General features: G+C 54.7%; 1 protein-coding gene across 1 annotated transcript; it reads left to right on the top strand.

Moving 5' to 3' along the window:
• MYH7B (myosin heavy chain 7B) lies at window positions 1–23,574 on the top strand. The gene is made up of 41 exons (XM_049779110.1): window positions 1–121; window positions 2,555–2,661; window positions 2,809–2,952; window positions 3,308–3,464; window positions 3,656–3,683; window positions 4,626–4,722; window positions 6,787–6,810; window positions 6,943–7,035; window positions 7,122–7,185; window positions 8,139–8,237; window positions 8,716–8,819; window positions 8,916–9,054; window positions 9,267–9,385; window positions 9,454–9,603; window positions 9,766–9,936; window positions 11,480–11,659; window positions 11,740–11,872; window positions 11,954–12,030; window positions 12,585–12,672; window positions 12,829–12,946; window positions 14,685–14,808; window positions 14,906–15,042; window positions 15,940–16,195; window positions 17,139–17,381; window positions 18,104–18,280; window positions 18,418–18,563; window positions 18,915–19,005; window positions 19,082–19,471; window positions 19,837–19,963; window positions 20,057–20,175; window positions 20,259–20,455; window positions 20,593–20,942; window positions 21,059–21,183; window positions 21,293–21,408; window positions 21,761–22,157; window positions 22,247–22,372; window positions 22,458–22,628; window positions 22,719–22,823; window positions 22,903–22,998; window positions 23,200–23,337; window positions 23,411–23,574. Exons 1-41 carry the CDS (start codon window positions 31–33, stop codon window positions 23,426–23,428), a joined length of 5,832 nt encoding a protein of 1,943 aa, XP_049635067.1. The 5' UTR covers window positions 1–30; the 3' UTR covers window positions 23,429–23,574.
• The last annotated feature ends 55 nt before the right edge of the window (window positions 23,575–23,629 follow it).

The raw sequence follows: 23,629 nt of genomic DNA, 5'->3' as shown, positions 1-23,629 counted from the left end.
ATTCACCCCCCACTTCTCTCTGCCACCACCATGATGGATGTGAGTGAACTCGGGGAATCTGCTCCTTACCTTCGCCAGGGTCACCAGGAGCTGATGAAGGTGCAAACGGTCTCCTGGGATGGTGAGTGAGGGCAGAGGGGTGCATTGACAGAGAAGATCGCCCAGAATGATGCCCACAATGGGAGGGATGGTTGAGCTCTGGGTCAAGAAGATGCACCCTGGCCATATGAGACTTTTCCCTCAGGGCCTCTGTGCTAGTCACTATGCCTAGGAGCAAGCCTTGGTTTGTTCCTGGATAAAATGGGGCTCTGCCTTCCAGGATTACCATCTATGGTTGAAGCTAAGAATCTTTGAGATGAAGGTGGTGGTGGGGTACATGCTCTAGGCACCCACAGAATTTGTCCTGGTATTATTTTTAGTGAGAAATTCTTTGTTTCTAAAGAGCCCGAGTCAAGATTATTTATGATCTGGTTTGCTCAAAGAATGGAAATGATGATGACAATGTTGATGACAGGTGGTGTGTACTGTGTCCCCAGATATGTCTGCAAACCTCATCTCAGCACCTTGGGGAGGTTGGATTGGGATTAGAGCTAAAGTCATGATCCTACAACCTCTGAGGATCCCAGACACCATACTCTAGGGCCTTGATTTGATTTCATGCTCTGTGATCACCAGCTTGGAATTTTTAAGAGCCTTTAGCCAGAGGGCCTGCATAGATATCATCAGGCCTCGACAAGGTATTTGGGTAGTTACAGAAGTCCCCAAAGTTGTTGCTGGAGCCATAGTACAAAGGAGCGGGTACTTGCCTTACAAATGATTGATCTGGGTCCAGACCCCTGGATGGTCTTAAGTCGGCCAGGAGTGACTCCTGAATACAAAGAGTATCTCCTAAGCATAACTGGTGTGGCTAAAAACAAACAAACAAACAAAAGGAAACAAAAGAAATGTCCAATGTTACTCAGCCTATGGTCTGCTTTTCAGGGGAAAAAAAAAATCACTCAGTGCCATCTACCTTTTTTAAGCAAAGAAACAGAAAGTGTCTGTCTCCTGCCCCCTTTCCCTGCACTCTTCTTCCCTGACCCTGACATACTTGAGGTTATGACGACTTCCTCCTCCCCACATCATTCCAGTGCCTCTAGAGGGAGGTATCACCCACTTAGGGAAACATTGAATTAGTAATTGGTCAGACAGGAAACATGCTTGGGCAGTCTGCAGCCTGTGTCTGTGCCTTTCAACACAACGAAAAAGGGAAGCCCTAGCTGTGGAGTCATTGGGCCAAGGAAGAAGCCAGACAAAGAATTGGAGACCAGGATTGACCTATTAAGCCAAGTGGGAGATAGCTCCTCATAGTGTGACTATATCTGATAGTGAGGTGTGCTCTGGATGCCACTCAGGGATGCCTTTTTTGGTATTTTCTTTTTCCTACCCTCTCCCCTCTATCAATTTTTCTCACAGAAAAAAATTTAGGAGGCAATGAAAAATGAAATAAAATAGGGTTTTTTTTTGTCTTTTTTTTTGGGGGGGGGGTATTACACCCAGCAGCACTCAGGGGTAACTTCTGGCTCTCAGCTCAGAAATTGCCCCTGGCAGGTACAGGGGACCATATGGGATGTCAGGATTCGAACCACTGTCCTTCTGCATGAAAGCCTTACTTCCATACTATCTCTCTGACCCAAAATGGGTTTTTTTAAGGGAAATGTGTGTGTGTGTGTGTGAGAGAGAGAGAGAGAGAGAGAGAGAGAGAGAGAGAGAGAGAGAGACAGAGAGACAGAGAGACAGAGAGAGAGACAGAGAGAAACAGAGACAGAGAAACAGAGACAGAGTCCAAGAGACACAGACTCAGAGACAGACAGAAAGAAGCAGCTAGAGACAGAGGTAGGGAACACAGATTTCTCCACAAGGGAGAGAACCAAGAAGCTACTTTTCAGATTAAAATGCCAGTAAAACTCCAGAAGTGAGAATGTTGAAATGTCTACTTTTTTATTTTGGGGGAACAGGCCAACTTTGTTTGTTTTGGGGCCCACACTCAGCAGTACTCAGGGTCTAGTCTCTGCTCAGTGCTGTTCCTGGTGGAGTTTGGAGACCATGTGGCCAGGGAATAGAAGTGTGTGTGTGTGTGTGTGTGTGTGTGTGTGTGTGTGTGTGTAATTCTTGCAATGGTATTTCAATGCTTCCACCCCCAGAAAATCAATAACCCTCTTCCATCTGGTCATGTCTGAGACAGGGAGGTTTCCCTGAGGTCACAGGGCAGGCAGGGTCAGATCCCACAGGTTTGATCACCCAGTCAGGGAGTCTGAGGAATGAAGGGGCCCTCCCAGGGTTCCTCACTGGGTGCCCTTTGTCAGGATAGAGAGGTTTGGTTCCCCTTAGAGGGCCTCTATGAGCACAGCTTGGGAGTCTCAAACTGGGCCCCCCCTTCCATGTGCCCAAACCCTTTCATAGCCAGAACCGCCTGCATCGGGACAGAGGGGTTCCCCTTAAGGAGGCTCTATGAACACAGCTTGGATGTGCTCCAGCCCTCTCACAGCCCCTCTGGTTCTGTACCATCACTCAGGAAAGAAGCGGGTCTGGGTCCCCGATGAACAAGAAGCGTATGTGGAGGCAGAAGTCAAGTCGGAAGCTGCTGGAGGCAAAGTCAATGTGGAGACCAAAGACCAGAAGGTTCGACTCCCAGTTTCCAGAGATTTACCCCAGGGGCTGGGACTCCTTCTTGGCCTGCAGGGTGTGCATGTGCGTATGTGTGGCATGAGTGTACATCTCCTGTTGAGGTCATCACCTCACGACGTGGCCTGGGTGGGTGGAGGGCAGGTGCTGACAGTGCGTGAAGCTGAGCTGCATCCCATGAACCCGCCTCGCTTCGACTTGCTCGAGGACATGGCCATGATGACACACCTCAACGAGGCCACGGTGCTGCACAACCTGCGCCAGCGGTACGCTCGCTGGATGATCTACGTAAGCAGTGGGACCCTGTAGGACCCTATGCGGCGGCACAGGGCAGGGTGGCTAGAGGGTGAGGGCGTGTCCGCGGGCCCTGGACCTGGTGCGTGGCCAGGGTAAGGGGTGAGGCTAGGGTTGTGAGAGGACCCGTGAAGGGGCGGAAAGGGGGCTGCAGCTGAGCTCCACGGTGGCGGGAGTGGGTGGGTGCGGGTGCACCCCTGGGAGGCTGAGGAGAGGCCGAAGGATTTGGGCCAGAGTGGGCTCTGGGTGAGGCGGCTTTTGGGAGAAGGGGCAAGGGCCACAGTTCGGTGAGGGCTGCACCCTCAGATACAAGCATGGCCTCCAGTTTCCCGCTTGACACACTCCGCAGACGTACTCCGGCCTCTTCTGTGTGACCATCAACCCCTACAAATGGCTCCCGGTCTACACAGCCCCCGTGGTGGTGGCCTACAAGGGGAAGCGCCGCTCCGAGGCCCCGCCGCACATCTACTCAGTGGCCGATAACGCCTACAACGACATGCTGCGCAGTAAGAGCTGCCAGACCCCTGCCCTGTACCCTTCCCAGGGAGCTGGGCCTCGGGTGCCCACCTGGGCCTTCCCATTTCTGGCCCTGGACATGGGGAGCACAGGGTGCAGTGGAAATCCAGAGCAGCCCGTTTTAGGCCTCCCTCCCTGCGCTTGACTGACTGACTTCTCCATCCTCTGTCCTTTCCTCCAGATCGAGAGAACCAGTCCATGCTGATCACGTGAGTGGGGGGCCGGCAAAGGGTGGGCGGGAAGTGATGCCCGGGAGGGAAGGGACTAAAAGCATCTCCCAGGCTTGAATCCTAGGCACTTAGGGCAGGTGCTTCCCCCAGAGCCAGTGTCACAGCAGCGCTCAGTTCACTGGTCTTTTCCTTCCTGGGCAGTGCGGTGCAGTGTAGTGCCGAGCCCCAGACTGACCCCCAGCCCCAGCCCAGGGCCTGGAATTTTCTCCCACCTGGATCTTTTTAGATTTTGATTCTGGCTGCTCGAGGACAAGAGAAGGGGATTCTTTCCTCTTTCTTCCTCCCCACCCGTGTCCTTATGGCTGCATCTTATTTTGGATTCTTTGCTCATCCTAAGTGGAAATTGGTAGAATTCTTACACACCGGGTTCATGACTAGCCAGGGCAATAAGAACTGTATGTAAGTGTATGTTAACTTTGTATTCACACGTGTCAAGTATGCATATTTATGTATGCTGAGTGTGAGTGTATGTGCGTGCGTGTACAGCCTGGTGATTAAGAATAGGGCTTTGAAACCAGAAAGATCTAGGCTCAAGTTCTCACATTTCCACTCCCTGCTGGTGCCCTGGAACCTGAGTCTCATCAGTAAAAATAGAATAATCCTACCTGCATGCCACACAGAACTATAAGGAGCTGGACCAGTGTACGTGCCTGGTGTGTAACAGGAACAGGCACCTCCTTTTCCATGTAATGGGGGTGACAGGAGTTTAATGTGCAGTAACCAGTGTAGACTGTATACTGACTTTCCTGTAAATACCTCTTAACAAAAGGGGTGGTGGGAGGTGGAGTGAGTTTGGGAGTCCTGAATTAGAGAGGGGGGAGGAAGAGGGCAGAAGGTGCCTCCTGGAGGGGTGGGCACAGGGAATGGGAGAGATCAGAGTGGCCAGAAGGACACCGTTGACTCGTGTTTGTGTCCTTCAAGCGGAGAGTCGGGGGCCGGTAAGACGGTTAACACCAAGAGGGTCATTCAGTACTTTGCCATCGTCGCCGCCCTGGGAGATGGGCCAGGCAAGAAGGCTGTAAGACTCGCCCACCAGGGCACTGCTTCCCGCTGCTTTCCAGTTTTTCTTTCTTTCTCCTTTTTACATATGCCTTCCCTAGCCCCTCCCAGCCCTGCCTGAACCCCCCACTCTGGTGGGGGACTCTGGCTTAAGCAAGGCTTGAGCAGAGATGCCCTGAAAGTCTCACATGCCCTGTGACCTCATGCCAGGCCCTGTAACCTCGTACTAGACCTTGTGACCCGTCCCAGAGTTCTTTGGGGCAGGGCCACGGCTGTCCTCCAGTTTATTCTGTTTCTTTTCATGGGACTTCTGAAGTTCAAAGAATTTTAAAGAGGCCATTTTGAAAGTGAGGCTTTCTTGGTCTCCATGAAACAAATTCAGCTTTCAGTGGCCAGTGAGACAAGTTGGGGGATACAGTCAGGGCACTTGGTGTTCCCAACTACCTGGGTTAGCTGGCAATTTTGTACCCCATGATTTCTGCATTTAAAAAAGTCTGGGGAAAAAATAGACCAGTGTTTTATTTTTGTTTTCATGGTATGATCTTCACTCCAAGCCCAGAACCAGCTGATAAGAACTGTGTATGCCTGAGTCACCCCTAAGCCAGTTGCCTTTACTTTCAGTTGCCCATCCCGCCTTTCCTGGTCCTGCTGAGCCTTGCTTTCCTCTGGGGCATCTTTATTTCTTGTTTTATTCTTTTCTTGTTTTCATTTTAAGTTTTTGGCTTCTTGTTTTCACTTTTTACCTTTGCTTCCCCCCACCTGTTTGATTTTTAATTTCAATTTTGCTTCGTTGCGGTGGTTTTTACTTTTGTTTTTACTGTTGCTTTTTTGATCCCTGACCCTCTCCTCTCCCCACCCTACCCACATCTTTCAAACCCTCAAGGTGTCTCTGAAGATGCTGCAGAAAGTTGATTCTTGGGCCAGTACTGGTAATGAAGGAGTAGAGAGAGTTCAGAGCAGGCAGGGATGCAGCTGGGAAGGGAAGACCTGGGCAGAATGGAGCCCTGGTTCTTGGGAGTAGGAGTGAGGGTTCAGGAAAGGGAAGTGAAGAAACAGGTAGCTACCACTAAGGTTGGGGCTTCAAAACTTTGTCTGTTCCCTAGCCCTGGCCACCCTCTCAGAGAAAGCACTGTCTCACGGCCATAAGACAGTGTGTGTATGCGGGTGGAGCCTCTCTTGCCTCTACTGCAGGGTGAGGGAGGATTTTTAAGTTTGGGGTTCCCCAAAGAGTATCAAATAACCCCAGGCTCCTGGTGCCCTGGTCCTATCACTCCAGAATCCTGCCTTCTTTTCTATCCCTCTCTACTGGACTACTGGGGTCCAAGCCATGAAGAGCAGGAAGTGATGGAGGAATGAGACCAAAAGGGGGGGGATGCAGCTCAGTCATTTAGCATCTGCCTTGAATGACGAGTGAGGCTCTGGCTTCAAGTCTCAGTGTCTCAGTATGCACCCAACCCTCCACCCTAAAAACAGTGGTAGGAAAGGAAGGGGTTGCCCTTTATTTAAGAAGTCCCCCAGGTGAGGCATACAGGTTGCCTGTATGAGGCATACAACATAATAGATCTAATAATATGCACTGGGAGAGCCATTCTGAATAACAGTTGAACAATTTCCAGTGAAGGAACACTTGGTCTCCATACAAAGGGTAGGGGTGAGGTGTGTGAGAAAAGGGATTGAAGGTAAGAAGATTCAGAGTTGGAAGAAGTATTAGGGAAACCACATAGAAGTCTTCAGCCAGGAATCTGCAGTGTTTGGGGCTGAGGTGCTTCATAGAGAACAAAAATGAAGGAGGCCAGAGCCAGAACTGACAGAGAGGAAGGCTGTGAGTCAGACACCCCTAGTCCTAAGCACTCTCCCCCTCCCCACCTCAAGTGCCTGATTACAGCCACGTTTGCTCCCACTTTCTCTGTAGTACTTCTCCTGTCCTTCCTTGGAGAGGGTGGGATGGGAGGGGAGGGGCCACATATTTGGTGACTAAACATCCTCTGCCTTGCTAACCCCTGACCCCCCACCCCCACTCCACTGTCTCCAGCCTGGTGTGACCACACAGCCTCTAACATTTTTTCCTTCCTCCCACTTCCAGCAAGTGCTGGCCACCAAGACTGGGGTGAGTCTGGGGCCAGTGTGAGGGGAGAAGGGCACTATTTGGAGGTCCTGGAAACCCCTTCCCCTCCCATCTGCACAAATGTCTGGGTTGGCCTGACCCCAGGATCCAGGCTTGACAGTCCCCTCACCCCAGGGCACCCTGGAGGATCAAATCATCGAAGCCAACCCTGCCATGGAGGCTTTCGGCAATGCCAAGACACTGCGAAATGACAACTCCTCCCGCTTTGTGAGTGGCGTGGGGGCTGGGATGGAAAAAGGGGCAGTGGGGTGAGCTGCTGAGAACCAGCATCTGACACACCCTTCTGTCCACAGGGCAAATTTATCCGCATTCACTTTGGTCCCTCCGGGAAGCTGGCATCTGCTGACATCGACAGTTGTGAGTCTGGAGACAACTGCACCTAATTCTGCCCCCACCAAATCCTTGGGGTCCCATCTGTTTCTTGGCCACTCCCCAGCCCCACTCCTCACCTGGAACCTTCTCTCAGCCTCCACTGCTCTGTTTCTTTCTAGTTAGAGGGACTTTTAGCTGCTGCTTCTGACCACATTCCATTTCTGTTTATTTATTTTAATTTATTTTTGGTTTTGGGGCCATACCTGGTGGCCCTCAGTAGTTACTCCTGGTTCTGCGCTCAAAATTATTCCTGGCAGGCTTGGGGGACCATATGGGATGCCAGGGATCAGATCTAGATTGGCTGCATGCAAGGCAAGTGCCCTACCCATTGTGCTATCACTCAGTCTTTTCCTTCTGCCCCCCGCCATTTCATTTCTGTTTAAAACCCTTCTTTGCCCCTCAGTGTGTCCTCACGATGAGGCACAAAGTCTTACGTGGTCAGGTAGGCCCTCTGGTCATGAGGGTACTCCAGCCCACTCTGCTCTCTGGATCCCTTCTACTCAGCTTCTCCTTGCACTCTGAGCCCCCATTCTCCTTGAAGCACCCCATACCTCTCTGCCTGACCAGTCCCTGTGCAAACACCAGGCACCCTGGCAATGGGCACAGAGGGACCCCAATCCCACCTGGGGATGCCTGACCAGATCCTGGTGGTTAAGCACGGGCTGTGGTGACAGGGACTGACCAATCTGTGCAGGGATCTGTGAGTGGGGACAGATGGATGTGAGGCTCCCCTGGGCATACACAGGCACCCACACTACTCTGGGCCTACAGATGCAGGAAGGAAGTGGCGAGAGAACTAGTCCAGGAAGTCATGCTCACTCACACTATCCCCATGTACCTGCACCTACAGGGGTCCAAAGAGTACCCCATTCACTCCTCTATGCCTCCTCACCCCTGGGGTGGTGTGAAGGGTGGTGAGCGGCGCCCCTTTCTTGCAGATCTTCTGGAGAAGTCACGGGTGATCTTCCAGCTGCCTGGCGAGCGTGGCTACCATGTCTATTACCAGATCCTGTCGGGGAAGAAGCCGGAACTGCAGGGTGTGGGCTGGCGGGTGGGGTATAGCTTCTCTGACCAGACTCCCCTCCTCTCATCACGCCTGGCCCTGTGTGTCTCCCTGCTCTGGGCTCAGTGACATCGTCTTCCTGGGGACTCTTTTCCCCATGGCCCTGCACTGGGGAATAGAATAGGTCCCTTAAGCTCAGTGTCCCTGTGGTTTGCCTCCTGCTGTTATGAGCTGAGAGGGGAACCCCAACACCAAAGAGGGGACCAAAGGCATTGGACAAGCCCCTAAGGTCTTTGATCCTTTCAGGTCCCAGCAACGAGTGAAGGTCTGGCCTCAGGGGTAGTCATGGGCCATGGTTGAGCCATAAGGAAACTGTGGGACCGTGGTTTGCTCCTCAAGGAGGCACCCTGAATAAAGAGCTGGGGTGCAGGTGTGGGGTGGAAAGAGCAGGCTAGATTGGGGGGCTGTACTTGTCAGAGGGACCTAGCTTGACATGTCTCTTTTGTCCCCAGACATGCTGCTCCTGTCCATGAACCCCTATGACTACCACTTCTGCAGCCAAGGTGTCCTCACCGTGGACAACATGGATGACGGGGAGGAGCTCATAGCCACGGATGTATGCGGGGAGCAGGGGACTGATGGGGCATGTCAGTGCCCTCTGCCTGCCCCCACCCCAGGGGACCCACACACTCCAACGCTCCTGTCCCCACAGCATGCCATGGACATCCTGGGCTTCAGTGTGGATGAGAAGTGTGCTTGCTACAAGATCGTGGGTGCCCTGCTGCACTTTGGCAACATGAAGTTCAAGCAGAAGCAGCGGGAGGAGCAGGCTGAGGCGGATGGCACTGAGAGTGAGGGCACTGCACCCTCCTCTTCTCCTCTTCTGTGTCCACATCCTGTCCACAGCCCACCACTCATCCCCTCCACACTATTGGGCTTCATACTTACCTGGCCATGCATGAGCCTCCATACCTCCTTACCTCCCTCTGAGCACCCCAGACTGAGGCTAGGTGAGTCCCAGGCTGGGCTTCTTCCTTTCTCACCCTACCTCTGTGCTCTGCAGGTGCCGACAAGGCTGCCTACCTGATGGGTGTCAATAGTGGGGACCTTCTCAAAGGCCTTCTGCACCCCCGAGTTCGTGTGGGGAATGAGTATGTGACCAAAGGCCAGAGCGTGGAGCAGGTGAGATGCTGGCTGGCAGGGTCCCCCTGGGTAGCTGAGGTCCCAGCCTGGCAGCCTGCCTCTTCCAGGTGGCGTTTGCTGTGGGGGCTCTGGCCAAGGCCACATATGACTGGCTGTTCCGGTGGCTGGTATCAAGGATCAACCAGACACTGGACACGAAGCTGCCCCGACAGTTCTTCATCGGGGTCTTGGACATCGCCGGTTTTGAGATCTTTGAGGTAGAATGAGGTCAAGCTGCATCCCTAGGTTCTTTTCTCTTGGGGCAGGGGAGGCCATGAGGGCAGGGCTATGGAGATGGGGGGAACTCCTGTCCCTCTATGGCCCCTTTATGGCCGGCCCCATCCAGGCGGAGTTCAGCTCCATGGTGCCTCCCTCTGCAGTTCAACAGCTTTGAGCAGCTGTGCATCAACTTCACCAACGAGAAGCTGCAGCAGTTCTTTAACCAGCACATGTTCGTGTTGGAGCAGGAGGAGTACAAGCGGGAGGGCATCGACTGGGTCTTCATCGACTTTGGCCTGGACCTGCAGCCCTGCATTGACCTCATTGAGAAGGTGGGAAGAGTGACTCGTGCTGCCAGCAGACATGTATGGTGGTGGTGGTGGTGGTGGTGGTGGTGGTACGACGGTGCAACTGTGTGTGCATGCCTGAAACTGTACAAGTCTCCACGGAAACATACAAGTGCTTGTGAATAGGGGCGTTGGGGCAGCAATGCGGCATTATGCAGGCGTGTAGGAAAGTGTGCCTGTTCCACCAATCCCTATGGCTGTAGCTCAGAGCCCTGGTGCAGTCGCCAGCCATTCCTTGGTCCAGAAGCAGAACAGTGGTGCATGCATTTGCTTTTTTTGTTGATTGGTTGAACAACCTTGTATATATCTTGACCCACTGGGCAAAGAATAGAAGAAAGGAAAGCAAAGAAAATCGCAAAAGTCAGAATTAAAATGAGGACCAGAGATATACTGCAAGATGCTTGCCTTGTATGTGGCCAATTTTGGTCATTCCATGGCTCCAGGTGGTGCCCGGAGCATCCATAGGAGTGAACCCTCAGCCAGGAGTAAGCACTGAGTACAACAGTTATGACTCACCCCCTCTCCAATCATAATAAACTTTATTCTCCAGACTCTTGGGGAGACACTTTGGTTAGTTTACCTCACATTTTCCAAGTAGAGTCTGAGGCTCATTTTCTGAGTTTTTTTTATAAACACAAATTTATTTTTATCTTAGTTTTGTTTCTCTTTTTTGGGTAATACCTGGTGGCACTCAAGTATTACTCCCATCTTTGTGCTTGGGCGTTGTGCCCAGGGGTGCTCAGGGGACCCTGTAATGTCAAGTATCAAACCCCAGAGCTTTCTTCATGGTAAGTAAGCATGTGCTCCAGCTCACTGAGCTAATTTTCCATTCTCTGAAACTTCCTTTACTTTTGGTAAAAAGATCTTGGATTTTGAGTGATGTTGAAGTAGACCAAATAGTTTACACAGCAAATGGTTTTCACCTGTTTCTTTTTTGTGGCGGGCTACACCCTGTGGTACTCAGGCTCTGTATTCAGGGATCACTCCTAGCAGGTTCAGGGGACCATATGGGACTTGGGATTGAACCCTGGTTCAATAAGTGCAAGGCGAGCACTTTATCTGCTGTATTATCTCTCCAGCCCTCAATTGTTTCTCTTATATTCTGCTATTGGGTCTCTGGGTGCTTGATTTTGGCTATTAGCACTGTCTTGAAGGTCTCTTCTCCCTTTGGCAAGGGAGGGAATTCGGGCTGCGAGCGGTAAGGCCCCACAGCTAGTGAGGAAGCTAGCATTACCACCCTGGGCTTTTCTGGACTGTCCATAGGAGTAGGGGTGGGGCCATTGGGTAAGGATAAGGATCTGCTTCTTCTCCTCAGCCAAAAGAAAAACCAGAGGGGGCAGGTCTTGTGTAAGCTGTGGAGAACCCAGAGAGAAGCCTTTCCTTCCTTTTAGGAGACCAGTTCGTTGGATAGGCCAGTCTACCTGCCAAGTGCCCCCACTGGGGCTTCAATAAGGCTCACAGAGGAAGGGGTTTAGGAAAGGGAAGCGTGGGCAGTCAGAGACCCTTCATGCTGGTTTCCTGTCTACAGCCACTAGGCATCCTGTCCATCCTGGAGGAGGAGTGCATGTTCCCCAAAGCCTCCGATGCCAGCTTCCGGGCCAAGCTCTATGACAACCATTCAGGAAAGTCACCGAATTTCCAGCAGCCCCGGCCTGACAAGAAGCGCAAATACCAAGCCCACTTTGAGGTGGTCCACTATGCAGGCGTGGTAGGTGCTCTAGCTATGCCCTGGCGGTGCCCCAGCCCTGGGACCCCACCTCCACTCAGCACTGGGGTGCTGTCTGCCAGGTGCCCTACAGTATCGTGGGCTGGCTGGAAAAAAACAAGGACCCCCTGAACGAGACGGTGGTCCCCATCTTCCAAAAGTCGCAGAACAGGCTCTTGGCCACACTCTATGAAAACTACGCAGGCTCCTGCTCCGGTGAGTCTGAGTAGCTGGGTCATCACTGCAGGGGCCTCTGAGGGAAGGCCTTAGGGTGACAAGTCCCATGTTTTTTCCTAGCCGAACCCCCCAAATCTGGGGTGAAAGAGAAACGTAAGAAGGCAGCATCATTCCAGACGGTGTCACAGCTGCACAAGGTGAGCTCCAGACTGGCTTCTCATAGGCCCTTCCCCTCTCGTGTGGCCTAGCCTGTCCTCGCAGCCTCAGCTCTGCACTCTGCATTGGGCGGGTGGCTGTTAAGACTTGCAGTGATGTTTAACTCCTCACATGTGAACATCACAACAAGTCTGTGCTGCCCCCCGTCCTCACGCTGCCTGGACAGAATTAGAGATGGGGTGAGAGGGTTGGGATGGGAGTCATGGGGGTGACTAGGAAGTTGAGTGGGGAGAGAAGACTTTCGTGATGCTGAGGGAAACTTAGGCAGGCGGAAGAGGGTAAATGCCATCAGGAACAGAGTGAAAAGATGGAGGTGCATGGACATGCTCGGTGAAAGGGAGGGTGTACAGGCACACCTGTGAAAGGGTGAGCAGGCGTGCTTCGTGAAAGAGGGTGTGTGGGCATACTTGGTGAAAGGAAGGGTATGGACTAATTGTCTTAAGTGCTGAGCTTACTTATTCTCAGGTGACTCTCACTGCTATTTCCAATTTGGCTTCTCTGTTCTTCCCATGCCTTTTTCTTCTCCCACCCCCAGGAGAACCTTAACAAGCTGATGACCAACTTGCGAGCCACACAGCCACACTTTGTCCGTTGCATTGTCCCCAATGAAAACAAGACTCCAGGTAGTCATCCCAGGGCTGGATTAGGGAACCTGTTGGACAAGAAACGGGGTCCTTCCCCCACCCCAGGGCCTGCCCACCTTTAAGTCTGCTAGTTCCTCAGAGTCGGAGGTGTATTCATCGACCCCTGACATTTTCGCTAACCTCTGCCATGTCTAGGGGTCATGGATGCTTTCTTGGTGCTCCACCAGCTGCGCTGCAATGGGGTTCTGGAAGGGATCCGAATCTGCCGTCAAGGGTTCCCCAACAGGCTGCTGTACGCAGACTTCCGGCAGCGGTGGGTGTCCCTGCCCCTGCCCTGGGTCCTCCTACAACCTTCTTCCCCTTGGCCCTCTACCCGGTTGGGGCTTCAGCCTGGAAATAGAGGATTGCGGTAGGAGAGGACACAACAGAACCAGCTGCCACTCAGAGGTTCTCATCACCCTGATGCTGGGACCTGGGAGGGACTGGATAGGATCCAAATGGGGTGAGCTGTGACTGGGCCCTGCTTATGGGCTGTGGGGAAAAGCTAACAGACTCAGCATATCTGATATTAGAGACACACACTGCCTATGCCTTGAATCCACAATTGCCCTGTGCCTGTGTGTGGCCCTCACTAAGCTCCACACAGCACAACTCTGCTCTTGTTCCCAGCCCACGGCTCGTTTTCCAGCTGCTGCCCTTCTAAGCTGTGGTCCCATGTCACCTTTTCTGTGTGTGTGTGTGTGTGTTTAGCTTTTGGGCCACACCCAGTGATGCTCAGGGGTTAATCCTGACTATGTGCTCAGAAATCACTCCTGGCTTGGGGGATCATATGGGACACTGGGGGATCAACCACGGTCCGTTCTAGGTTAGCATGCTTAAGGCAAACGCCCTACTGCTTGCACCACTGCTCCGGCCCCCTATGTATTTTATTTTTGTTTTGGGCCATTCCCAGCTGCGTTCAGGGGTTACTCCTGACATTGTGCTTAGGGATCACCCCTGGTGATTGGGGAATCTATAAAGTGCTGAGAATAGAATCCAGGCGATCTGTGTGCAAGACAAGCATCCTACCTGCTGTAATATGTCTCCGGTCCTATTTTGTGTATTTTTACACTCACAAAATTATAAAATATAGGGCTGGAGAGATAGCATGGAGGTAGGGCATTTGCCTGGCATGCAGAAGGATGGTGGTTCTAATTCTGACATCCCATATGTTCCCCTGAGCCTACTAGGAGTGATTTCTGAGCGTAAAGTCAGGAGTAACCTAAGTGCTGCCGGGTTACTGCCCAAACCCCACCCCCCAAATATATATATATAATATACAAAAAAGATAAACTAAACACTGTCATAAACTTATTCAAATGCAGCTTACTAGGTAGCTTGTGACTTACTGTAGCCTCTTGGTTATTTTTGTTGCTTTTTGTTTTATTTTATTTTAGTTGGATTTTTGGGCCACACCTAATGATGCTCAGGAGTTACTCCTGGCTCTACACTCAAGAATTACTGTCTGTGGTGCTCAGGGGACCATAAGGGATTCTGGATATCGAACCTGTCTAGGTTGGCCACATGGAAGGCCAGTGCCCTGCCCACTGTACTGTCACTCTGGCCCTCCCAGAGCCTCTATAGAACATCATGACCAAATGCATTTGGAGACCAGCAAGGAATGGGGAGATGGCTCAGGAGTCAGCCACATGCCTGAAAAATGCAGGACCTAAGTTTGATCCCTGGTACTACATGGCACACTGAGCACTATGAGGCAAGGCCCCGGTGGCTACAAAACTGCTGGGCCTGAGCAGTGCCACAATGTTTGCCTGAGTATGAAACTGCCCAGCCCTGGATGACCAACTGTCACTGGAAGATGTGAAGCCTCCTGATCATTGCTTGAGAAGTTCCTCCCACAAAAATTTATGTTGAGCTACAGCTCATAGGAAATTAAAGGAAATAAAGGGAAATTAAAGTTTGGAGGTGTAAACTGTCTCCCTAGCCAGCTTGGTCAGTTGATTTCTGGAGCCTGAGATTCCTAAGAGCATTTTCCCTGCCCCCCCCCACCCCAGGTACCGCATCCTGAACCCCAGTGCCATTCCAGATGACACCTTTGTGGATAGCAGGAAGGCCACAGAGAAGCTTCTGGGCTCCCTGGACATCGACCACACCCAGTACCAGTTTGGCCACACCAAGGTTGGGGGCTAGGAGTTTGGGCTGCCCTGGCTGCGGAGGGTTATGCTGGATCAGGCCCTGCTGTGAACTAGCTCCAACTAGCATCCCTGGCCCCCAGGTGTTCTTCAAGGCAGGCCTCCTGGGAGTACTGGAGGAGCTACGGGACCAGCGTCTGGCCAAGGTGCTGACCCTGCTGCAGGCCCGGAGTCGGGGTCACCTCATGCGCCTTGAGTACCAGCGGCTGCTTGGGGGCAGGTGGGTGTGTGGGAACGGGGTGGACCCTGAGCATAGAACTGAACTCTGGGGCCAGAGAAATAGCACAGTGGTAGGGCGTTTGCCTTGCAAGCAGTTGACCCAAGATGGAAACTGGTTCAATTCCCAGCATCCCTTTTGGTCCCCCGATCCTGCCAGAAGCTATCTGATTTCTAAGCACAGAGCCAGGAGTAACTCCTAAACGCCACTAGGTGTGGACCCCTAAATAAAAACAAAACAAAAAAGACCTGAATTCTGCTAGGAAAAGGGTTAGATCACTACCAACAAATGGCTGGGTTAAACACAGGGGCTTTGGGGATTCTGCTGCTTCCCCTCAACCCACCCCCACCCCACTTCCATTTCTTGCTTCAAAATCAGGGAAAAGGGTGCATGTGACAGAAGCTGAAGAGATAATTCAGCAGGTAGGGCTCTTGCCCTGCATGTATTAGATCCAGGTTTGGGTGCCTGGTATCCAGTATGATACTCTGAGCACCTACAGGAGTAATCCTGAGTGCAGAGCTGGGAGTAAGCCCTGAGCATCACCAGATGTGGTCCAGTTCCCTACCCCATTCTCCTGCTCAAAGTAGCACATGTGATAGTGGTTATCAGAGTTCTAGCATTTCCCAAGTTTTTTGGACCTGCTGGCATCATCTGGTCACAGTGCAGTTGACCCTGAGGGGACAGTGCCATTGCCTTTCTGCAGTGGAGGATTCTCTGTGGGGTGTGGAGTGAAAGGAAGCCACTGATGTCACCTGAATCCTGTGTAGGCCAGGACACATTTGGGGCTTTTTTGAGAACCTACCTTAGAAGCTATTGGGGGTGTCCACTATGGTTTCCCCCAAGTGCTAAGGGTGAGGAAGTAGCAGCGCTATAGCCCTGAATTGTGACCGCCCCACCCAGGGATGCGCTATTCACCATCCAATGGAACATCCGGGCCTTCAACGCTGTCAAGAACTGGTCGTGGATGAAGCTCTTCTTCAAGATGAAGCCCCTGCTGCGCTCAGCACAGGCTGAGGAGGAACTGACAGCAATGCGGGCAGAGCTGCAGGGGTTGCGGGGGGCTTTGGCTGCAGCTGAGGCCAAGCAGCGAGAGCTGGAGGAGACGCACGTCAGTGTGACTCAGGAGAAGAATGACCTGGCACTGCAGTTGCAGGCGGTGAGTGTCAGGGCAAGAGGACAGAACCTTGGAGATCTGATGCCCCAGGTGTTCCCTTACCCAGAACCCCAGGTTACGCCAAGGAAATGCCATGAGCAGACTCTGGCCAGGTCACACTAGTGGCTGTTGGGGCCTCTTCCTGTCCTGACAGGGCCTGGGTCCCTGTCCACTCTTTGCCTCCCACACCTCTCACCCCTGTCCCCAACTGTCCTTGTGCCCTTATTCTGGGGTGACCTTGGCTTCCCATCAAAGCTACAGAGACTGCCTAGCACCCCAGCTCTACCCACAAAGCTCCCTCTGAAGAAAAGATACTTGGGACTCAGATGGCAGGAATAGCAACAACCAGAGGAAAGAGCCAAGGGTCCAAAAGTCCACAGTCCACTTCCAGCAGTGTTGGGGGCCACCGGGCTGGTAGTGGGGCCCGAGATGGAACTCAGGGCTTCACCATGCCAGACAGGTGCTCCAGTCCTTTGAACAGATACTGTGAGTGTAAGCTATGTGCCAGGCAGGTCCTGCAGCTCTGCAGACATGGGGCAGGATGGCATACATGTCTGTGCCACAAAGGCTACCTGCTAGTGCAGAAGCTGAGCTGGTGGGTCTGACAACCCTAACCCATCCTGGGCTGTGCAGAGCTCTGTCCTCACTCAAGCTTCCACTAGCATTTTTCTCCTTGTCCCCAGGCTGGGTCTCACTCTGGTTATCCCGAGCTGTCTCACTCCCAGTTGTCTCTTGCCCCTTCTTGCTGCTGTCCATCATCCCTTGACTTGAATGCCCTGCACACCTGAGCCCTTTCAGAGCTCACTTGATTCCCTGAACCCAGCTGAACGGAGGTGCCAAAGTTTTGCACAGAGATAAATTTTGTGTCCTCAGCAGATACCCCCAGTACTGCCCCAATGAAGTCCCAGTACTGCCCCAATGAAGTCCCCTGTCCACTGCCCTTCAGGAGCAGGACAACTTGGCCGATGCTGAGGAGCGCTGCCACCTGCTCATCAAGTCCAAGGTGCAGCTGGAGGCCAAGGTCAAGGAACTGGGTGAGCGGCTGGAGGATGAGGAGGAGGTCAATGCAGATTTGGCCTCTCGCCGGCGCAAACTGGAGGATGAGTGCACGGAGCTCAAGAAGGACATCGACGATCTGGAACTGACGTTGGCCAAAGCCGAGAAGGAAAAACACGCCACCGAGAATAAGGTGGGAGGCAAGCAGCCATGCCCACTCCCCTCTCCCACAGCCTGGCCAACTAACTTGGAAGCTACTACCTCTTGGAGTTAGAGCAGCACAGACCTCTCAGCAGTAAAGAACTAGTCTTTGCCTGCCTCTTAGGGCCTTGCACTCGGTGAAGTGTCTACCTGTCCTATTCTGGTCTGTAGCCCTTGGGGAATGGGTACCCTATTTTTCCAACTACCCCTCCCCAATGCCTTTGACTGCTGCACTTTCAGGGATGTGGATTTAATTTGGGGGGAGGAAAGGCAGGCTTCTGGGGGTAACCTAAAATATCAGACACTTACTGACCTCTGTGCTCGGCTGGTTGCTTTGCAATGGGTTTTGTGTGCATTTTGCTCAATATAACTGGTACTTTTTTATGGGGGTGCTCCCCAGCAGGGTTAGGGGCTCTAGGATCACTCCCAGTCATATCTGCTTAGTACTGCTTGGCCTCAACAGTTCCAGGGGCCACCAGGGCCATCTCAGTGGTACTTAGGAGGCATTGCAGTCTTGGGCCCCAGGGCCTCTGCATGCACGTCAGGCTGTTGCGCCATTTACCCAAAATCACCAGAGATGACCATCTTTCATGGATGAGCATGAGAGGACCTGAACAAATGGCTTGCCAAAGATTCCCTAGATGCAAGTGGGGCTGGGAGTTGGCAGGGTGGCCATAAAGTGCAGGAGGAACCCACACAACGACCCTGGCCCAGGTGAAGAACCTCACAGAGGAGATGGCGGTGCTGGATGAGTCCGTGGCCCGGCTGACCAAGGAAAAGAAAGCCTTGCAGGAGGCTCATCAGCAGGTGCTAGGGGACCTGCAGACTGAGGAGGACCGTGTGAATGCACTGGCCAAGGCCAAGATCCGCCTGGAGCAGCAGGTGGAGGACGTGAGTCAGGGCATGGCAGAGGGTGCATGTGTGTGTGCATGCGTGTGTGTGTGTGTGTGTGTGTGCACATGTCTGTGTCTGTGCCTGTGGCCACCAGCCATCACGACAACTGAGGCACCTGGCCTCTCCATCCACAGCTGGAATGCTCCCTGGAGCAGGAGAAGAAGCTGCGCATTGACACGGAGCGAGCAAAGCGCAAGCTGGAGGGTGACCTGAAGCTGACACAGGAGTCAGTGACAGACGCTACCCAGGATAAACAGCAGCTGGAAGAGAAACTCAAGAAGTAGGAACTTTTTTCTGGGGTTTCTGAACACAGGCTTGTGTAGGGGCCGGGGAGGAGTCCTGAACTAGGCCTGTGTGCGTGTTGGGGTGGGAGGCAGGTCTGACCTTGGTCAGTGTCTTGGGGTGGGGAGCCTGAAGTAGACCTGTGTCAGGGATCTAAAGCTGATTCTGGGGGCCTGAACTTGGGTTTGTTTGGGTTGGGGAGCCCCACTGTTGCTATTACCAAGGTGTGTGTGTGTGTGTGTGTGTGTGTGTGTGTGTGTGTGTGTGTGCGCGTGCGCGCGCGCAACAGAGGGCAGCCCCACACAGTGGGGATGAGGTTCCTCTCTCAGGCTCAGCCTGTCGCCTCTAGGAAGGACTCCGAGGTGAGTCAGCTGAGCCTGCGAGTGGAGGACGAGCAGCTGGTCGCGGCCCAGCTGCAGAAGAAGATCAAGGAGCTGCAGGTATGTGGGGTCGGGGCGGACGGGGGTGTTCTGGGGCCCTCAGAGGCGATGGTGAACACGCTGCCCGCCACACCAGGCTCGGGCCGAGGAACTGGAAGAGGAGCTGGAGGCCGAGCGGGCAGCGCGAGCCCGTGTGGAGAAGCAGCGGGCCGAGGCCGCCCAGGAGCTGGAGGAGCTGAGCGAGCGGCTGGAGGAGGCGGGCGGCGCGTCGGCCGGGCAGCGCGAGGGCTGCCGCAAGCGCGAGGCCGAGCTGGGGCGGCTGCGGCGGGAGCTGGAGGAGGCAGCGCTGCGGCACGAGGCTACGGTGGCTGCCCTGCGGCGCAAGCAGGCCGACAGCGCGGCTGAGCTGAGCGAGCAGGTGGACAGTCTGCAGCGGGTGAGGCAGAAGCTAGAAAAGGAGAAGAGTGAGCTCCGCATGGAGGTGGATGACCTGGGAGCCAGCGTGGAGACCCTGGCCCGTGGCAAGGTACCTCTGACCCCAGCTCCCTCTACCCCAGTCCCAATGTCAGCAGCCGACCCTCTCGTCCTCATGTGAAGTCTGGGCTCTGTTCCCCATTCTGACTCCCATTTTGGCCCAAAGCTCCTTTGACCTCAACTCTCATCTAATACTTCCTGTTCTTGAACCCCAATATTGGCCCCAGGCCAAAGCCCAAAGGCTACCCCAGCTGACTGCAGTCTAATCTCATACCAACTCACTGGCTTCCGGAAAATCTTGCCCTCGCTTCTTGGGGTCCCTGTCACTAGCCTCCAGCCCAATTACCAATTTTGGATTGATTGGCTGCCTCAGATTCTATTCTCGATGCACACACTTGTCTCCACCCCTGACCCCAGGCCAATGCAGAGAAACTGTGCCGGGCCTGTGAGGATCAGCTGAGCGAGGCCAAGATCAAGGTGGAGGAACTGCAGCGGCAGCTGGCAGATGCAAGTGCCCAGCGCGGGCGGCTGCAGACCGAAAGTGGTGAGGCCCAGGGCTCGGTAAGCCCCACTGAGGAGGTGCCCCAGTGCCGTCCCTCTGTGCACCTCACCTGGCCCACTTGCCCCTGACCCGCAGGGGAGCTGAGTCGCATTTTGGAGGAGAAGGAATCCCTCATCAGCCAGCTGAGCCGCGGGAAGTCCTCGGCCACCCAGAGCCTGGAGGAGCTGCGAAGGCAGCTGGAAGAGGAGAGCAAGGTGGGCCTGCTGCCAGCTTCCATGGATGGGGTAGGGGATGGAGTCCCCACCCACCTAATGCTGAGGTCCTGGGGTCCCTGCAGGCCAAGAGTGCACTGGCCCACGCCGTGCAGGCTTTGAGGCACGATTGTGACCTCCTGCGGGAGCAGCACGAGGAGGAGGCAGAGGCCCAGGCAGAGCTGCAGCGCCTGCTGTCCAAGGCCAATGCCGAGGTGGCCCAGTGGAGAAGCAAGTATGAGGCGGACGCCATTCAGAGGACCGAGGAGCTGGAGGAGGCCAAGTGAGTACCTTGCTGGCTGGCCGGGCTACTACCCTAAACCTCTGGGCCCGCTGAGGTAAGGACAGAAGCAGAAGCCATTCTGTGGGGAACCCCCCTCAGTCTGCAGCCCACTCCGACTCCAACTGCACCCCTGCTAGGAAGAAGTTGGCCCTGCGGCTGCAGGAAGCTGAGGAGGGTGTGGAGGCCGCTAACGCCAAGTGCTCCTCGCTGGAGAAGGCCAAGCTGCGGCTGCAGACCGAGTCGGAGGACGTGACCCTGGAGCTGGAGCGGGCCACCTCGGCGGCTGCTGCACTCGACAAGAAGCAGCGGCACTTGGAGCGGGCACTGGAGGAGCGGCGGAGGCAGGAAGAAGAAATGCAGCGTGAGCTGGAAGCAGCTCAGAGGGAGGCCCGCAGCCTGGGCACCGAGCTCTTCCGGCTGCGCCACAGCCACGAGGAGGCGCTTGACGCCCTGGAGACACTCAAGCGGGAGAACAAGAACCTGCAGGGTATGACCCGCCCCAAAACTCAGGTGCCACCCTGAGCTAGTGCTGACTTGGGCTGAATAAGGCCATCTGGGTTGAGCTTGAGCAAGGGTGAGCCTCTCGGGTCATCTGCTCCACAGAGGAGATCAGCGAGCTCACAGATCAGGTGAGCCTCAGTGGGAAGAACATCCAGGAGCTGGAGAAAGCCAAGAAGGCGCTGGAAGGGGAGAAGAGTGAGCTCCAGGCTGCGCTGGAGGAAGCAGAGGTCAGGGGCCACCCATGGAGCAGGGGAAGACCAGCTGTCCCCCTCACCTCTCCCCTTTTAGACTTGTATGGCCGGCCCCCACCTCCATTCTGCCAATTCTGCCCCTCAGGGAGCCCTGGAGTTAGAGGAAACAAAGACTTTGCGGATCCAGCTGGAGCTGTCCCAGGTCAAGGCTGAGGTGGACCGGAAGCTGGCGGAGAAAGATGAGGAGTGCACTAACCTGAGGTGTGAGGACTCCATCCCTGCTCATTACCCCACGTCTCTCCTCGTTCTAGTGGGAGGGGATGCCATGCCAGCCACTTAGAGCAAAAGGAAAGGCAGGGTTTGGGCTTGCTCTCCTCTTGGCTGACCCAAGGATCTGGTTGGCCTCTCACTGGACTTACCCAGCCGAGGGGTGAAGCACAGAAGCCAAGGGCTAGTCCAAGCTTATACATTGGTTTGGGGAGTCTGCTCAAAGGCCCCATTACCTGGGATCCAGGAGCTGCCTCCAAGGGTAGCACATTGAAAACTACAGAGGGAGCAGGGTCTAAAGGGTATTGGGTACCCACCAGAGAACCTCTGCCCCGCCCTTCCCCAGACGCAACCACCAGAGGGCCGTGGAGTCCCTGCAGGCCTCTCTGGATGCGGAGACACGGGCCCGCAATGAGGCCCTGCGACTCAAGAAGAAGATGGAGGGAGACCTCAACGACCTGGAGCTGCAGCTGGGCCATGCCACGAGGCAGACGGCCGAGGCCCAGGCAGCCATTCGGCTGCTGCAGGCCCAGCTGAAGGAGGAACAGGCAGGGCGCGATGAGGCCCAGCGGCTGGCGGCCGATCTGCGGGAACAGGCCCAGGCCCTGGAGCGGCGGGCGGCTCTGCTGGCAGCAGAACTGGAAGAGCTGCGGGCTGCCCTCGAGCAGGGCGAGCGCAGCCGGCGGCTGGCAGAACAAGAGCTTCTGGAGGCCACCGAGCGCTTCAACCTCCTGCACTCGCAGGTGTGGTGCAGGTGGAAGGGATGGTGAGTGGAAGGGATGGTGGGGTATGCTGGCCTGACATCAGCTCTAAGACTCTGCTGCCTCTCCAGAATACTGGTCTCCTGAACCAAAAGAAGAAACTGGAGGCAGATGTGGCTCAGCTGAGTGGAGAAGTGGAGGAGGCTGCCCAGGAGCGGCGGGAGGCAGAGGAGAAGGCCAAAAAAGCCATCACGGATGTGAGGCTGGGCTGGGAGGGATGGCAGGGGAGGGGCCCCGGGACTGGCGATCCCTGCTCATGGGCTCTTGTGCTCATGATGGCAGGCGGCCATGATGGCGGAAGAGCTGAAGAAGGAGCAGGACACGAGCGCCCACCTGGAGCGGATGAAGAAGACCCTGGAGCAGACAGCCCGGGAGCTGCAAGCCCGACTAGAAGAGGCAGAACAGGCTGCCCTCCGAGGCGGGAAGAAGCAGGTGCAGAAGCTGGAGGCCAAGGTGCGTATAGACCTTCTAGCCCTCCCGGGGTACACAACAGAGTGGGCTGCTGAGGAAAGGAGTGTCAGGACTGGCCCCTAATGCTTGCAGGTGCGGGAACTGGAGGCGGAGCTGGATGCAGAGCAGAAAAAGCACAGCGAGGCCCTCAAAGGGGTGCGGAAACATGAGCGCCGGGTCAAGGAGCTCGCTTACCAGGTGGGTGCCCAGGCTTTGATCTGCACCATGGCTGGCCCTGGTTCTGCTCGCAAGAGCTCACTTCCCTTTGCCAGTCTAGGCGGAGGAGGACAAGAAGAACCTGGCTCGCATGCAGGACTTGGTGGACAAGCTGCAGAGTAAGGTCAAGAGCTACAAACGCCAGTTTGAAGAGGCGGTAAGTTAGTGCCCTTGGTTTAGACGCCTGTGATCAGCCCCACTGAAGTGGCAGCTGCAGGTGCTACCACCCTGTCCCAGCCCTATTCTGGCTCCCTCTACTGTGCGAGCTCTGGCACCTGGCACCCTTATCCTGTGTGGGGCTGAGGGAGCTGGAACCATCTCAGTGACCTGAAGGTGAGCAGGCCCGCCTGTGCCCCAGGAGCAGCAGGCCAGCACAAACCTGGCTAAGTATCGCAAGGCCCAGCATGAGCTGGACGATGCTGAGGAGCGGGCAGACATGGCTGAGACCCAGGCCAACAAGCTGCGGGCACGAAGCCGGGACGCCCTGGGCCCCAAGGTGAGGGCCGTGTTGGGTGCTGGCCTGCCTGGCGAGGCAGGGGCTGTCATCACAGTTGCTTCTCCCCTCACAGCACAGGTCCGATGCCTGAAGATGCCTGAGCTCCCAGAGGACCCAGCTCTGGCCTCTTGTGTTTCAGACTGAGGAAGGAACCCCCTCCTCTGGCCCTACACCCCAAGCTGCTGAGCCTCAGCATATCCAGGGTATACTGTACCCCTAATAAACACTGCAGTGGCAGCCTGCCTCCTTCTCATTCTTTACAGTTCAGGGGAGATGAGGAAGACATGGTACC

Source organism: Suncus etruscus, chromosome 9, assembly GCF_024139225.1.
Source record: "Suncus etruscus isolate mSunEtr1 chromosome 9, mSunEtr1.pri.cur, whole genome shotgun sequence".
NCBI lineage: Eukaryota > Metazoa > Chordata > Mammalia > Eulipotyphla > Soricidae > Suncus > Suncus etruscus.
The sequence above is the reverse complement of the archived record's forward strand: the minus strand, read 5'-3'. Positions and strand labels throughout refer to the sequence as shown.